Consider the following 17,933-nt stretch of genomic DNA (forward strand, 5'->3'; position numbering starts at 1 on the left):
AACGATGTGTTCTTGTTGTGTGCCGGTATCTCATCATACTTTGGCTATTGGTAGTATATATATATTTTTATAATGAGTAACTTGAAGAACTTGCCTAATTACAAATGTTTGTTCACCACCATTCTTAATGTAAGTGAAATAAGTAAATGTCGCACTCAAACCTGACTGTCTATGGGGCAAGTGAAGTAGAGTTCACCTGTTTCTGTGACCTCGGCTAATGAATGGATAGTTTGGCCTTTACTTTCTCTAACATGAGTTAGGTACCCATCAGAGCTGGGTGGGTTCAAGGATGCTCTACTGATTTGAACCCGGATTCGAACTCGAGACTTTCTCGGTCCATATGTGAAATAAAGTCGTTACAAATCATTTGGTTGTTGTTGAAGTGTTACCACAAGAGGCAGTGGAGCTTACAACAGGAAGAAATCCTCTAGACCCCATGAATTTACAGTCGCTTCCCAAACTAAAACAAATGGAAGTAATTATAGACCTGAGTTATAGACCCTGTAGAAACATTTTTGAGAACATCCGCACTATTGTAACAGTACGAACAACAGGTGCTGACTGGCAGTAACCAAGTATATTGCATTGGCAAGGTGTTACAAGCGACTCCTGCAGGAACACGGTCATCAGGTGTTAACTGACAGTAGCTAGGTAGGCTAAATTAGCAAGGTGTTACAAACTTCTGTAAAAACACGGTCACTAGTATTTAGTTGACTGACAATTTACCGGTCATACGTCCTTAGATCCAGTGGCGTAGGGAGGGGGGGGGGGGTGCGGACCGCACCGGGTGACACCATTTAGGGGGGGTGGGGGTGACACCAAGCCAAAAAATAGCAAAATATATAGAAAAATGATAATTCCACTAAATTAAGTGATTAATTCGAGTGTTAAATAGTCTTTTTAAGAGGTGCAAACGGAAAGTTTGAAGGGGGGTGCAAATCGAAAGTTTGAAGGGGCGTGGGATGCAAATCGAAAATTGAAAGTTTGTCCCCGGGAAGGGTCGATACGCCTCTGGGGGGTGACACCATTAAGTGCTGCACCCGACCTCGCTACGCCACTGCTTAGATCTCAACCCGTCTCTCATTTCTTTACATCAGTTGCATAAGGACGAGGAGGGGGAGTTAGTGACCCCCTCTACTCGCCACCCCATTTCCCATCATGTACTTTTATAACAGCTGTATTTCGTTAGTAAGAACACAGGTGGTGGTACATTTATGTTAAAAAACAAATGAGATCGGAATGTAAACATACCGTTCCTACAGCAAAAGCCTCGCTACGCCACAGTTCAATAATATACTCAACTGAGGCATAAATAAATGATTGTGGGAAAAATCGGGCTACTATATTATAATGATCAAAATATTTCTATAGATGATTCTAAGATTTTTAGAACATTAGCATTACACAATGATATTAAATTTTTGCCAAGCGGTTTCTTACAAAATAGCTCACACCTGCCTCGCTACAATCGATTATAGTTAATTATCGTATGTCCTTTAAACTACTTACTGTTAGCTAAACATAGAGAAAAAAAGTTCACAAAAATCGAACCATCAGCATAGAATATAGGTTAGCGTTTTCTGTGAGTTAATTAATTAATCTTCATTACAGAACGGTCACTGCAGCACGCACAAGGTGTCCAGTCAGCTACCAGTATGTTACGGTAAGTAATTATATACTATATATATATGTAATATAGCCTACATATGTTATATATATATATATAGGCCTATATATACATAATATATATGTCTCTCTCTCTCTCTCTCTCTATCTCTCTCTCTCCAGCCGATCAAACACTATTTTCTATGAAAGACTCAATGAAATTTTCAATGACAGAGTCAATGATAACTACCGCTCTCCTGTATTTTTCTCTTAAGAAACTCAATGATAAAGCGTTAGTAGTTATAAAGAGAGAGAGAGTTTATCAAAACGGAAATAATTCAACTCGTTTAATTAATAAAGCGTTAAACGTAATTATTAATTCTTAATTTCTCAGCGATTGATACAATTGTTTAGGGACAGTTAAACTATTTTTTTAAAATATAGATCCTCGATCTTCATTTATAATTTATTAATTAAAATAAGATTTTTAAAAATAATTAAAACAGGTCTTTGTACTATATTATTAAAAAAAAAACTAATGAATATAATAAATAATTTTGACTATTTCTCATTCTAAACCTATCGAATATCTTTTTTTTTTTAAATGCAAGGTAATCTTTTATAGAACCTACATGTTTAACTTTTCTTCTAATAATAAAAAAAACTCTAAATAAAAACTATAATTCCTACAAATATTAGAGTAGTCTCCCTTGACAGTTTCTATTCGAATGTATTTTGTGTTAATTTTCGTTATGAAATACAGTTGACTTTTTAAATAAATTATATAAGAAAACAATCTATCTCTGTGTATATTTATTTTTAAAAAAATTTATTACAATAATTAGAATAGGTGTTACTGGTTAAATAGCAATTATTCTCATTCTAAATCTTTGGCTATCGAGTTTCATGGGTTTTTAAATTTAAGATTATGAACACATTGGCTTGACGAAAATGATTATATACACTTAAATACATACTAAAATTTACTTTTGTTAATAAACCTACACTATTTTATGCACACATACAAAAAAGAATATTTTAGCGGCAGTTACAACGTCAAAAAAAAAAAAGGAAACTCCTTTATACTGAATAGTTCTACGTAACAACAAAAATGTAAAAATACATAGTCCTAGAGCACACTAACACATACATATATACATACGAAGATATGTGTGTGTGTGTGTGTAAGTAGGATGTGAGGTGTGTAGACAGGCGGGGTGGAAGGAAAGCAGTTTGGCAGGAATAACGGTAGGTAGGAAAGTAGGTAGGCAGACAGCAGCGCAGGCAGGTTAGTAGATAGGTAGGTACGTAGGCAGGGAGTTAGGTATGTAGGTAGGTGGGCGTAGGTAGGAAGGCGCCTCACTCGGTATAGTGAGCGATTATAGTAGCTCATCATATTCATAGCGTTTCGCAATTATTAAAACGAACAAAGGTACCATAGTACTCACGGGAAAACCCGGGGAGCTAAATGGAACCCTGCCAGGGCGCCACCAAATCGAATTTTTTTCGTAGAAACCACCACAGGGGTATTAGCATTAACTTCTCAAATTTGAATGACAAACGAATGAAATCTTTGATAATGCTTAAACAAACAAACCCACATATTCGTTTTTGGGGCGCGGGTTTGTCCACACTGCCGCCTAGACGCACCAAGGCTCACTGTATGAAAGCCTTGAGTGTACGTTAATCAACCTCTGTAATAGTGAGGTAGAACACACATTGGCGACCGCCCATGTGTTAGAGACGCGTCCCTTGGCGCTCCAGGGAGCCACTGGTTATATTTCCGCAGGGGCGCCCCTAATTCGGTTTAATTATAAAATGTCGTGTGCCACCGTGTCCCTATTGTAGGGTGCTCTTTAAGGAGGCACTCTCTGTAGAGCCAGGGGCGCTCGCTGTCGCCAACTGCCGGGGCGCTCGCTGTCGCCAACTGCCAGGGCGCCGGCGGGCGCTCATTATTCTACTTAGTGAACATTTATAGTAGCCCATCTAAACCGTAGGGTCGCCCGAGATGGGTCGTGGCCGCTCTGGGCCACTCAACCGCCGGGGAGCTGGCGGATGAACCTGGTGTAGTTTTATCACTGAATCTCAGAGGCGTAGCACCATTCCTGGCGCCTGGGGACAAATTTTCAATTTGGCGCCCCCCCCCCCTCCCGCCGGAGACAAACTTTCAATTTGGCGCCCCCCCCCCCCCCGTATTTTTTAAATATTTATAATGCAAAACTATAGCTAAAATGAGCTTTTAAATTTTTCCAACCATTTTGGCGCCCCTAGGGTTGGCTCCCGGGGACATATGTACCCCCCGCCCCCCTCGCTGCGCCTCTGCTGAATCTAGTATTACCTATGACCGCAATTGATGAGATAGCCCCTCTGGATTCCCCTCTGGATTCTGAGCTCATAATCGTATAATTAGAAAAATCGAACCCTCCCAGGGTGCCACACTTAAGAATTTTTTTCTTTCTCGAAACCCTTTTCACCAACTACCCAAAATTTTATGACTCTCGTACGAACAGTGTCAAATTGCATCTGGCTTTTATTTTTATGGAGAAAAATTGCATTGCTTCCTGTCAGAGACCCCAGATCGAATGGGGCGCCAAAAGGGGTAGACAATTTTTTAAAAAATCCTCATTCTTCAGTAAAATTTAAGAAAACAGAATTATACATGGCTGATATCCTCAATTATTTTATATAGGGGAGTGTATGTAGGGATGGGCGCCTTTTTGCCAGCGTTTGAATAGGGTTGGCACATAATTGATAGTTCGCCACGGGCGCCGGAATAGGTTGCTACGCTTCTGCTTCCTGCTAGGGTGCCGTCCTGGCGAAATCTTTCGGGGGGGGGGGCGTGCGGACACTGTTAAAATTTTTTTTTTCTATATAAATTCCGTTTCGTTCGGGGGTGGGGGGGGGGTCGGTAGACTTTCTTCGGGGGGTGGGGGGGGGGCTCTGCTTTCCCCCCCCCCCCCTCCGAATAGATTCCTGGAAAAACCTCTGTTCACATAGTTTTATGGCGATCCGATGAAAAAGATGTAGTAATTCATATAGGACAAACAGATAACTACATACTTTCATTTCTATAAAAATAAATAGATATATAGGGCCTACTTTAACTAGTGTCCGCATACCCGCACCCGGAAACTTAGTCACAATTTTCTTTGTTACATTTGAACCCTTTAGGTTAATCAATATTAACAAAATTGAACAAGATGCAACAAATACAGTTAACCAAGAAATTGAAAAAATAAAATTCACGTTATCTTTTTTATTGTTTTTAGATATAGAGTAGTAACAGACTACCTACAGGTCCTAACTCGCGACGAGGTACACATTTGTATTAAAACACACATCTAAGACATTTTCCATTTAGGTGGGTTTTGCAGTACAGTGGTTTCTTAAGTCGTGGACAAGTGATTGCGCTTATCTCTGTTGAGTAGCTATGTATTCTGTCCTATATTAGACACATTTGTAAATATCTGTCACAATATGGGAATAGAGATGATATAACGATAGCTTATCTTTGCGGACGACGCTAAACTTTGGCATCGACACCACGGCCTACAAGTTCAAATTCGGTCCTTCAGAAATGTTTGAAGTCTCTAGATTAAAACTACTTTTCTCTTTTATGTGCCTACTGACCACATCACATGCATTTGTTCTGAAAGTCTAAAAACAGAGGCACAAATATATCGTCTAGACTTGTGAGGTCTACAGATTAGGTATTTTGGCAGTTATCTAAGCCCTTGCCTGTTCTGACTCAAAGCCTTATTCTTTCTCTATCGACGCCTTGCGTAACATGGGATTGGGTTTTTAAGGCGGCATAAAGCTTTATGTTGTTCCTTTTTGAGTACACTAGATTAAAAACTAACGTTTTCAGATGCCTAAAGATGTTTAACCACTAATTAATCAGAATAATGGGTCAAGATTTCAATTCTTGGTTTTGGGACACGTTAGTTGCCGGGGTTGAGCTAATGTCGATAGCATAAGGACTGTACCTTGATGCGGGCGTTTTATTTGTTGCCCGTCGTAATAATTGAATGGTTGATGGGGCTTCTTCAAGGGTTTGATTTGCCGTAATGTTAATGATATCATGTATGTGCGGCTTTTCTAAGAAGAAAATGCGTTTAAACACTTTTTAGTTATGCTTTTTTTAAATAGGCCTATATTTTACGACATTATAATCGTAATGAACAATAAAATGAATTTAAACAACTTTAGAATACACCTGTTTCGGCTAACATGAATGTTATTCTTCAAACTAGTAATGTTAAACGTGTCTTTTTCGCATTTTCGACTTATAAGCAATACAGTAAATTCCGATAACGTCCATATGCATACAAGCAATGGCGTAGGCGAGGAGGGGTTTAATAGTGATTTAATAATGATACTTTCTTAACCCTCTACTGGACATCATGTTTGGTACCTTGCCCCCGGCAACTGGGTGGATTTGGATTACACCCAAGTTTTACTTCATAGTAAATGGCTTCAGTTTTAATTATTGGAGTTGGTAGCAACATTGACACAGTTGAAGGTATTCAGAACAAGGTGGCCAGGAGAAATCACATTAATTAGTATAAAATTTACCATTACTAACAATAGGCCCTACTTAATTGTTTAATGTTGCTGGATATTAAGCCTGGTAGGTATTTATGTTTATTAATTTGTACAGAAACAAAAAAAGGATTCCCAAACAAAGTTTTATTTTTCAGAAATAAAGAAAATGATACAAATCAATAAAGAACAGTTTTCAAAAGAATTTGTATAAAAGTAATTATTATAAAATAAGAATATAGCATTGCATAGATAAAAATAAAATACTTGACACAAACAATATGAGGAATATTTTTTATCAGAGAAGAGAAAAATATATGATGTAGTTTGAAAATAATAATGTACAGAATGTAGCTTTTGCAAATTAAAATGAAAATTCTCATGCCTATATAATTTATTGAGTAAATGAAGCAAGGCCCAAAACAATAGGCTAAATAATATGCATGGGACAGGCATTGAATTCTACAAATTGCATATAGTGAAGGTTACCCTATTTATTGGCTATATCCACAGTAAAGATTTATGGCTTTATTACCTGCTTGTAAAATTGTTAAGGAAAAAGTAAAGTATTGTTAACTTTTTATGGCAGACCAACTACGGCTGTGTTCTGGGAACATGTCATCTGTAAGGGGCATTGTTTTCGGCACATGTTTTCATTTTTTGTGTTCTCGGCACATGTTGCCATTTTGTGTGTTCTGGGCACATAATGACATTTTGTGTGTTCTGGGAACATGTTGTCATTTTGTGTGTTCTGGGCACATAATGCCATTTTGTATGTTCTGGGCACATAATGCCATTTTGTGAGTTCATGAAACATGTTAACATTATCTGGCTGTGTTCTGGGAACATGTTGCCATTTTGTGTGTTCTGGGAACATGTTGACATTATGTGTGTTCTGGGAACATGTTGTCATTTTGTGTGTTCTGGGCACATAATGCCATTTTGTATGTTCTGGGCACATAATGCCATTTTGTGAGCTCTGGGAACATGTTGCCATTTTGTGAGTTCATGAAACATGTTAACATTATCTGGCTGTGTTCTGGGAACATGTTGCCATTTTGTGTGTTCTGGGAACATGTTGACATTATGTGGCTGTGTTCTGGGAACATGTTGACATTATGTGGCTGTGTTCTGGGAACATGTTGACATTATGTGGCTGTGTTCTGGGAACATGTTGACATTATGTGGCTGTGTTCTGGGAACATGTTGACATTATGTGGCTGTGTTCTGGGAACATGTTTGTTTCATTTTTAAATATTATAATAAAACATTTTTAGAAATTCTATATAAGGAATTGTGTATATATATAAATTTATATATTTAATAAGACAATTGGATGAATTATAATAAACAGCAAAAATGATTCAAATAAGTTTAGAAGTATTTGGCTTGCTGTCCTAAAAGTGAACTGTATTCCGAGCTTGTTTCCCTAGTGATAATCCATGTTTTTTGTGCCACCCTTCCAATCAAGTATCCAGCTTTTTCTTGGCCTGTATCAAAATGCTGGTCATAGACTTGCTTGACTTGTGTATCACAATATGATTTTGAATGTTTTTCTGTAAATGAAATAAAGGCAAAATATTTTGATACTTTCTTTTGTGGAACTTGCAAGAGAAATAAATTTCAAATTTATATTACTATCTCTAATATTTCTTTACTATGACTAATTACTTTGAAAATTAAAGCACTGAACATGATGAATAACAAGAAACAATCATTATCAGAAAAGATTATAGATTTAAAATTGTGTTCATTCATATTGAAGATTAATGAAGTAGACTATCAATATTTACCCTCTTGATGGCTGATACTTTGATTTGATGTCTTTACTTTAAGCTTACACATCAGTCTCTGTGTGGTAAAATATGAAATAATATGCTTCAATAAAACTGTTTCAGTATATTAATTACATTAGATAAGTACATAGTTTTGAGCTCTGTAACAATATGTGTTTCAATTATCATTCAAATATAATACCCTCTATGTTATACAACTCACTGATTTATTAGAATTTAAGAAAAGACAATAATTAATACAATATTTTGGATTAAAATCCATTATATTTATTATAACATATAATGCTATCTCTTGCTATAATAATTACTTTAAAAAATGGGTTATGCCTATAGTACAGTTACCTGAGGATGAAACTAGGCACAGTGAGACTGATTAATATCCATTGTAATTGAACATCAGTTGTAGTTATGAAATCTGGATGGCCAAACACACACTCATAGTCCTGAAAAGCAATTTACACATAGATTAGCAAGAATATCTCACTAATTATTAAATTAAAGCTATATATATATATATATTCAGTGTAAATTTGTAAAATTTAGTTATGTCTTGTTGTTATTAAATTTATTTACTCGACTGATCTAAACTCACTTTATTTAAACATAATATAGAGGATAAGTATAGTGATTTTATTATTCAGCAATAAAAAGCAGGCCTAAAATTTTTTAAATAGTAACGTTTGCGAATGAACACATTAAATTCTATGTATTTCAATTTCTATGTCTTTCCCAACTTGATGCATATTACTAACCAAGCACTAAACTATAGTCCTAAATAACCTTGACTCTAATTACTATTTATCGGACAACCTGAATCTTTGCGATACCATGTTATAATATATTATTTTAAAAAGAGCTTACCACTAATTACTAAAATCAATTGTTTTTAGTATTAACTGAGCCGCATACTATCTGCTGCTATTGTCATCACCAGAAATCCAGTATGCTGGCAAGGTTTAGTCTCTAAGTTCCCTGCAACCTCTTTCCTCTCGAGTGCGGAAAACACTGAAATCATTAATCATTATTTCATTATGCCTAATAGTTTAAAGGTAGTATTAAAGTAGTACTAAATAGTACGAGTCTTAGTTACTGTAACTATGGGTCTAATGAATATTATTATTGCGTATGCTTACATGCTTTAAGTTTTATGCACAATATTGGTATATAATATATAGTATATAGCCTAAACTATAGAGTATATATAGGCCTATAAGCCTAAATATAACAGCAGCTTGAATAATGCTCATTAGCATGCATTCACTATAAACTATAAAGATAAACAAATATTTCAATTCAATTTAATTCTAACTTATAATAGTAAATAGTAAATAGGCCTTTTTCTTGTGGTAACAAATTTAAAGTATAGGGCAGTATAGTTGTAGTATAGGGGGTGTGGGGAAATTGCGAGACGCGAAAAGCGAAATGGCGAGGCGGGAAAATGCGAGAACGTAATGCGAGACATACCTGCGGAATTAAGGGGAAATAGCGAGACACTATTTGCGAAAAAAAAAATTTCATGCTTTTTTCATCTTTATTTATTTAAATTATTTTTTGTTTTGTTTTAAAATAAACAAGCATTTAGCCATACCCTTTAACACGAGTGTTGTATGTTGTTATTTTTTATCTAGATTTTATTATTATCGTTATTTATTTAAATTATGTTTATTATTATAGATAGATACTAAGAAGATAGATAGATCTATATCTAGATCTATCTATTTAAAATTCCTAACATCGTTGCTGTGCTACTGTCATCGCCCGCTCTCGTTAGCGAGAGGAAAATCCCGTCTCAGTCGGCATTAATTTTAAAAATCTAGTCCGCTCATGTTTATACAAACGTGAGCTGTGTCATTGTGAATTGGTATAATCTTGTCAGCAGGAGAGATATTCTGCAACATGTATTTATGGATTTTTGTGTAAAAATATAATCAATTCTAAAAAGTGCAATTTATTTTTTTATTATGTAATTTTAATTACAAACAAAATTTACATACAAAATCTTCTGAAACAGTCCTCAAACACACCTCGTGACACCATCTTTCACACATAGTACACCCAACCCAGTTCATTAGACTCCCATTTATACATTTATCTTTTGCTACTTCTTCCAATCCACATTCACAACATTTCACATTCTCCTCGTTCATCCCACAAACAACACTGGCACCCATGTTCTCATCATCATCATCCGCACGCTCAACATCTGTTTTCCGTTTTTTATAATTTGTATTTTTTATCATTTCGGTAATTTTTGCAATTTCTTGATCATTGTGGTCACCAGCCGGATCAACGTCAGCGGGGCGTGGACGTTTACGCCCTGAAGTTTTATCCTGGCGCTTCTTTGCAGCTTTTCTTAGTTGTGTTAGATTTATTGATTTCTTGTTGCTGACTGTTGATAATCCAACTGCCTGTCTGGCCGCCACGATGTGATAGCAATTACCAACGGCCGGACAGGAGCATGTTTCCCTTGGAAACAGGGTGACCACCCTGGGGTCTGTTGACCCTTTAATAGTGAATGTACCAAGTTTATTATTTAAACTTATCAGTTTCATTGTCAATCACGAATTGTGCCCTTTCGGCAACAGTTGAACAAACAGGCAAACAGTCCTTCCCTAAGGGTGCAGTAACTAAAACTGCTTCTTGTAAATTCTCTCGAATTCTTTCCACTATCTCTTCGGGGTTAACTGCAGGTGGAATGACTGTATGCTCCTCCCTATACAGGTGAACAAGATCATCCTTAAGCACCCAATTTCCTCTATACGTTTCTGTGACGTAGAACTGTCCAAGCCTGAAGAGGCTCAGGACCATTGCGTCAACGGGCGCTTCCTTCCAGTTATTCATTCTTTTAAGAACTGCATTGAACGATTCACTTTGGTTCGCTGATATTTCGGAAAGGCCGTAATCTGCTAAGACCCAAGAACCCAGTTTGTTCATTGATGGGTGAACATTTTTGCTGAAATACTCTGTAAAAGGTAAGCTCCATCTGGAAATAAGAGATATGAAGTTATCCTTGTATTCTTCTTCACTTGTTGCCTGCAGAAGGGATTTTACAGTGTCAATATAATATGCCATTTCATCAGATGACTGTACCCCATGGGACCTAAGCCATCGCTTGCAGTCCTGCAGTACATGGTTCCAACACATAAAACGCTGCAGATTTGGAAAACTGCCCTGGATTGCATCAATTATAGACTTTTCCTGGTCTGTGACTATAATGACTTGCTTAGAGGTATTTGTTGTTTTCCTTTCATGAATCATGAAGGCAAGTGGTATAACTGGTTCACTCGTGAATTCCGTTTCACGAAACAAAAGCACGGAGACGTAAAAGTCCCCTAGGCAGAATGTCGTGTCATATGACAACTGTTGGACGCAATTTGTTTTCTTTAAAGTGTCCCGAAATACTTGAATGGTCTCATCCATCCACATTACAAGAGTTAGGTCTGGGTGGGACGTGATGTGGCGTACAAAATTGGTATCCAAGGCAATTTCATGCAAATTATACAAGGCATCCCTTGATAGTCTAAATTTTCTGCTACTTGCCTTCCATGCACAACGGACTTGCTCTTGATCACGAGGGACTGATGTAGAGCTTGACGGGTTTCCTTCCTCTACCAGCGTTTGATAGACCTCACGAGCTGTTCCACTACCCCAGCTTTCTTTGATTTTGTTCAGAACGGCAGGTTGTGTTCTAACATAATTTTTGGTCGATTTGCTGGCATTGCCATGTGCAAAGTCCCTAGCCACTGTTTCGTCGCCCAAGTACTGTATCAGAACAGCTTTTGGATGGTCAGGGTGAAAATGGGCTATTCTAGTGAAGCCTTTGCTCCATTGACCTGGACCGGTGTATATCTTGAAATACTTTTTGGTTATTGTGCTTCGAGTACACGAGCCACCTTGTCTCCATCTGTAACCATCGGCTCTCCAGTCATCTGACAATTACAAGAAATTTATAAGTTAGATACGACAAATAGGTAAGTTAATTTGATACACGGGTGTGTGAAATGGGATAGTGAGGGTTCTATTCTGGACGTCATGAATGAATGTTGTCTGGAATTGAATACATAGATTACTCACCTTTGTTTTTATCTTCTGTCCACGTATAAATATAGGTGGTTCCACTTGGGGGTCTATGTCTTACCAAAAATTCAACAGGTAATGAGTTAAATAACTCTTCCATTTTTCTGAGGAAAAAGATAAACTAAGTTACTGATGTTAATTTATAGCAAAAATACCATTTAATAGCTAAAAGGGGTCATCTATAAATGATGTCACGCTTTTTTGACGATTTTTACCCCCCCCCCCCCCACCTCCGTCACACATCATCACAAAAAACCAGACCCCCTCCCCCCCCCCCCCCCACTAAAATGACACCTCAGCCGACAACCCCTCTCAAAATTGCAGTTGAGTTTTTTAAAACATCGATATTTTCCCACAATCTTGTCTAATTTCGGTCAAAATAGAGTATTTTACTCAATTCCTATTACAATGTATTAAAACAGTTTTATAAAACGCTTTTTTATAGTGTGACTTCAAAAAATCTAACCCCCCTCCTCCCCCTCATCACACATCGTCATAAAATTACAGACCCCCCTCACCCCCCCCCCCTTACGAGTGTGACGTCATTTCTGGAAGACCCCCAAACACCACCACCACCAAAACCAAAAAATTCAGATAAGTTCAACTTGGTTTTAAAAAATATTTGAAGTAGGCCCATAGCTTAAGATATAGCACGAGCAACTGATAATATCGGTGACGTCACTTTTTCCCCCAAACAGTAAGTAAGAGAAAAAAAAACTGGGACATTGAGAGTTCATAAAAGCTTAGGAATAAGCAACACATAAGGGAGGGTTAATCTAGTCCTCACCTTCACATAGGGCAGTAATCGCATACTTAATTTGAGATTATATTATGGAAATAATAAATAATAAATTTTATATATATATATATATATATATATATATATATATATATATATATATATATATATATATATATATATATATATATATATTTATATATATATTTATATATATATATATACAATTAATTAATAAATAATAATATAACATTTATGGGAAAATTCGGAAAAGTCACAACCGTGATATAAAATCTAATATAAATTAGTGTAAAGGAACATTGGAAGAGAAAACACACAGTAAGTAGTTCTTACCTCCAGAATAGTTGAATCCAAATGATGTAGGCATTCCCTTGAGCTTAGATTTATATGGTAAAAAAAAGCTAGAAAAAATCGTAGGCGGCGCGGCGGCTATAATACAAAATTTCTATGCAACAATAGAAAATATGTTTGCGGCGGCAGCGGATCAGGGCACGGCGATCTTCAAAGACGGTGAATCAGGCGGCCTCGGCGTTCTACACAAAAGACAGAAGTTGATCTATCGTCGGCGGTATTTCCGTCGGTTTCGAACAAGGTGATAATCTAAGTCGACACAAAAGATGGGGGAGTTGACAAATCATCAGTATGTCTAGCGACGGAAAAATCGGAAGTTTTAACAATGTAAACGAAACGTCTTTGAAGTCTGGACCAAATACCACTAAAAATCGGGTGCGGTAAATTTTTCGCAGAAATCTTCGCATTTCTTCACCACCCAGCGTAAGTATCGGGTTGTGGGAAAATGCGAGACAAAAAAAGTCACGTGACAGACCGTTTTCGCGCCCTTCTCGCATTTTCCCGCCTCGCCATTTCGCTTTTCGCGTCTCGCAATTTCCCCACACCCTAGTATAGGCATAGTCGATTCTATATTTAAGTATGTGGGCTTTTCATTCCAATGCACCACAATAGATACCACACATGATCAAGCTTGACCTCTGATCTAAAGATTTAATAATTGGGCCTGGCAAACAGTGAAACTACAATAAAAATCATGTAAATTACTAATCTAACCTTCTTACCTCCGCTTCTGCAGATTCCTATTCTATTTCCTTCAAACTTTCTTTTTATGCAGCCGTATGATTAGATTCTAGACTATATTCTAAACTAACCAGAACACTAGATCTAAATTTCTAGATTCTATGCAGTATGTATTAAACCTATAGGCCTAATATTTATTTTAAATTCCTATGCGATGTGTCGTGAACTGTAGGTTTCATGTTATTTTTTAATGGCGGAAATCAGTTTAAAATTTCGTTTCCTTCGCTTTGTCATTCTATTTATAGATTCTATTTATAGAGTCGGAGCAAAGAAAAGATAGGCTTATTAAATTATCATTGAATTAGTCGGGCGATCCACACAGGAAGTGCCCGTATATCTATTAGTTACTCAGTGATCTGATCATTGACAGATACAGAGATAGCCATTCGCATGGGGTGCTCTCTCTCTCTCTCTCTCTCTCTCTCTCTCTCTCTCTCTCTCTCTATATATATATATATATATATATATATATATATATATATATATATATATATATATATATATATATATATATATGCCTATAATACACACACATATATATATATATATATATATATATATATATATATATATATATATATATATATATATATATATATATATATATATATATATATATATATATATATATATATATATATATAACAGGACATTAACATTGTGTTGTGCTCCACGTTAAAGATTGACCCTTGCTGTAGCCCTTCTGGGGTGTGTGACGGCGTTCCCAAACTTCAGGGACGAGATCCCTAATGGACACAACGTCCCCATACCCTGCAAGCCAACTGAGAAGTGGCCGGGGGTTGGTCACTTCAACTTCTACGGCACCAGGGCACAAAACCAGTTTGGACTGGACTTCAAGGCGGCAGGAAATGTAAGTTTTCCAGGAAGTGTTGCATGTGTGAATCTGTTGGGGCTAACCATTAGCTAGAATTTTTCTACCGATAAGGCGATTTTAAGCTGGAATGGTAAAAAAAATTTGTGCACACAGGTACAAAAAATAAATCTTTGACTATATGGATCAGACATGTTTATAGTCATTGAAATATATATTAAAAAGTTTAAAAAAAAAAAGAGTTACACTTTCGAACTTGACGGTCCATAAGGTATGAGAAGCAGAGTTTTTCGGTTTCTGAGATCTCGGCATAAAAAAAGGTAATGTCTGACGTTGAGCTCCGTTTAATCAAGACATTAAATTTACACTTCACTGCAATATGTGTAATAGAGCGAATGTACGTCTTGTTTTAAGAGCTGAGCAACACACACTTAACATACTCATGTTTCCATACACACGCCATTCACTATCGGCTACAGTACATTGAGTAACTCTAGTGTGCACATTTCAGAAATGGACCAAAGAGCTCTGTCAAAAAGATTCCGACAACGACGGGGTGACCAACGGAAACGAACTGGGTGACCCCGATTGTATCTGGACGCCAGGAAAGGAACCCACTCGACGTGACCAAATCACACATCCGGGTACGTGCAGAGTTTCTTTGAGGCAAATATTGGGGGAAACACTTCTGCCTACCCCTCGAAATACATCTAATGCCTCTTCCCCCCCCCCCCCCGGAACGAAATATAATTTATAAAGAAAATATATACTTTTATCAATGTTACCCCCCCCCCCCCTCCCATTTTAGAAAATTGAGTCTCCTCCTGCATACAAAAGTCTGAAAGAAACACTGGGTATGTGTTATTAGTACCTAAAGTAAAAACACTTGACAAGCACTTCCCAATCTGCTAAGTACACGTCTCTAAAACAAATATACTCGTTATACTGAGTAAATAAAAAAAAAATCAGCTTACATTTTTTAAGAGGCTGCAGGTGGACGAGTATATTACATTTGATAAGAATAACATTAATGTTTTATATTTAAAGTTTTAAAATTGTCTTTCCTTATTAAATTAATCTAAATTCTTGATTGCAGCAGTAGGTGTGTATATATATATATATATATATATATATATATATATATATATATATATATATATATATATATATATATATATATATATATATATATTCAAAAATAGATATGTAGATCTATTTATGTAGATAAATTCGGATTTCCATCAAACAATGGCTACTGTGTTCTACTACTGTTGCCCCTCCCCTCACCTCCAGGTATCTGTGACCCCTGGTACTCGCCCACATGTTTCAGCACGGTGCTACCTAGCCAGCTCTACAAGACCCAGGAGGATTGGATGAGGGTCGTCTGCATAGGTGACCCGAGAATCGCCTGACCTCCAAGGCGGCTGACCCCAGTGGCGACTGACCCCAGTGGCAACTGACCCCAGTAGTCTAGTAAGAGGTGGCTGGGCGCTAAGACCTCTGGCGTTGAGGGGTCCACGCATTTTCTCTTATTAACGATAGTAAAAAAATACTTTTCCTAACAATTTCTTGTTGCTTTTTTTACATGTTGAATACATGTCGTAATGTTCAAATCATGGTCTTATTTTTTTTTCTAAATTTAAAAATAAGTATATATTTGTTGTTCTTTTCATGACAAATACACTGTTGTTTCTTAACGGACACGCGCGCGGGTCGTTTAGTTTGAAGTTAAGTTGTCATCGCTTCCTGTAAGACATTGTTTATTTAAAATGACATCTCTTTAAAATAATAAAACGTGAGTCAATGTCAACCAGCACACGTGTTTTGATTGACCCACTTTTGAAAATCTCAAACAGTGAGTAGATTGTATTGGAATTATTGCCTAAATTATCGTACTCCGTCAAAGCAACCAGGATTAAGTGGACAGAGAAATAATTCTACTGTATGCATGGACGGCGTAGGTAAATGGTAGAGCGTTTGGCTGCTTGCTCGAAAGTATAGAGATCGGATCCATGTTCGGATTTGTGATAGTTGGGCGTCTTTGAGTCAACCCAGCTCTGATGGGTACCTGACTTATGTTGGAAAAGTAAAGGCGGTTGGGCATAGTGATGATCGCAATTTCCCTATATAATTATATGCCGAAGTCAAGCAACCTATGAACTTATTTGCCCAATGGATAGCTAGGTCTTAAGAGGAGCTTTACTTTCATTGGATTCGGAGAAGCGCGATATAATCCTTACATAATACACAAGGTCTTAACCTACAGACTGGACCTAGTTTACACCAGTACTTAAAAGGTAGCCTACAATTCAGGAATGGCCCTGATGTAGAGATGCTTGAATAAGATGCACGGAAAAAAATGTTAACACAAATGACGTAATCAAAGTTTACCATTATTGCAGTGTATTCCAATATTAAAACACAGACTCAAGTAAAATGGCGGCAAAGATAAATACAAGATTACAATTCTTAAATTTTTTTTCGAATGTTTTATTTGGTCTTGGTTAAATCAAGTTGATAGAATACTTGACTCAGTAATTAATTGGCGAAGGATAAGTAAATTAATTAGTGGAGGTAATTATTTATGTAACAGGTTATTAGTGTATTGCTGGTTATTGACGAATAAGAAATCTGTTGTTCTAGCTTGTTAATGTTAGGTTTAGCTTAAGGCTTAAGTTAAGGTTTGGTTTGTTTTTAATTTTTTATTTAAGCACGGCAATGCCTTATTTTAGGACTAGGGTTAGGGCAAATATTTGATTTAGAATTCATCGTCTCAGCTTATGTTCTGGGTTGAATTAGTTTGTTTTTGTCAATATTAGATATAACATATAAAATTGTGCGGATATGTTTAACATTCTTGTCTAGGATGACATACGATTGAAATCTCGTATTGTTTGCTAATGACTAAGTGATAGCTTAGGCCAGAGGCGTAGCGAGGGGGGGGGGGGGGCGGGGGTGCGGATCGCACCGGGTGACACCATTTAGTGGGTGACACCAAGGCAAAAAATAGCAAAATATATAGAGAAAAACTTGAAGGGGGGGGGGGGTGCAAATTGAAAGTTTGAGGGGGGTGCAAATCAAAAACTTGAATGGGGGGGGGGGGTGCAAATCGAAAATTTGAAAGTTTGTCCCCGGGAAGGGTCGCTACGCCTCTGGGGGGGGGGGGGGGTGACACCATTAAGTGCCGCACGGGTGACCCCCGACCTGGTTACGCCACTGGCTTAGGCAG

The 17,933-nt window shown here is 37.0% G+C and overlaps 1 protein-coding gene and 2 long non-coding RNA genes across 3 annotated transcripts; 1 reads left to right on the forward strand and 2 right to left on the reverse strand.

Moving 5' to 3' along the window:
• Positions 1-1,548: 1,548 nt before the first annotated feature.
• On the forward strand, positions 1,549-16,317 carry LOC131937608 (temptin-like). Its single transcript, XM_059295162.1, has 4 exons — positions 1,549-1,663; positions 14,554-14,743; positions 15,216-15,348; positions 15,998-16,317. Exons 1-4 carry the CDS (start codon positions 1,656-1,658, stop codon positions 16,114-16,116), a joined length of 450 nt encoding a protein of 149 aa, XP_059151145.1. The 5' UTR covers positions 1,549-1,655; the 3' UTR covers positions 16,117-16,317.
• LOC131937609 (uncharacterized) lies at positions 7,205-8,309 on the reverse strand. Its single transcript, XR_009386240.1, has 3 exons — positions 8,286-8,309; positions 7,941-7,998; positions 7,205-7,703 (listed from the first exon to the last, which is right to left on the reverse strand). It is a non-coding gene; the product is annotated as an uncharacterized LOC131937609 (long non-coding RNA).
• LOC131937610 (uncharacterized) lies at positions 8,299-14,139 on the reverse strand. Its single transcript, XR_009386241.1, has 3 exons — positions 13,854-14,139; positions 8,805-8,948; positions 8,299-8,386 (listed from the first exon to the last, which is right to left on the reverse strand). It is a non-coding gene; the product is annotated as an uncharacterized LOC131937610 (long non-coding RNA).
• Positions 16,318-17,933: the final 1,616 nt, after the last annotated feature.

Source organism: Physella acuta, unplaced genomic scaffold (genome assembly GCF_028476545.2).
Source record: "Physella acuta isolate Inbredline_101_S28 unplaced genomic scaffold, ASM2847654v3 ptg000214l, whole genome shotgun sequence".
Taxonomy (NCBI): domain Eukaryota; kingdom Metazoa; phylum Mollusca; class Gastropoda; family Physidae; genus Physella; species Physella acuta.

Excerpts from the sequence above, each read along its gene's own strand:
- LOC131937608 (XM_059295162.1), top strand. Across the intron at positions 14,744-15,215 it reads ACTTCAAGGCGGCAGGAAAT|AAATGGACCAAAGAGCTCTG; the intron begins GTAAGTTTTCCA and ends TGCACATTTCAG. Across the intron at positions 15,349-15,997 it reads TGACCAAATCACACATCCGG|GTATCTGTGACCCCTGGTAC; the intron begins GTACGTGCAGAG and ends CCTCACCTCCAG.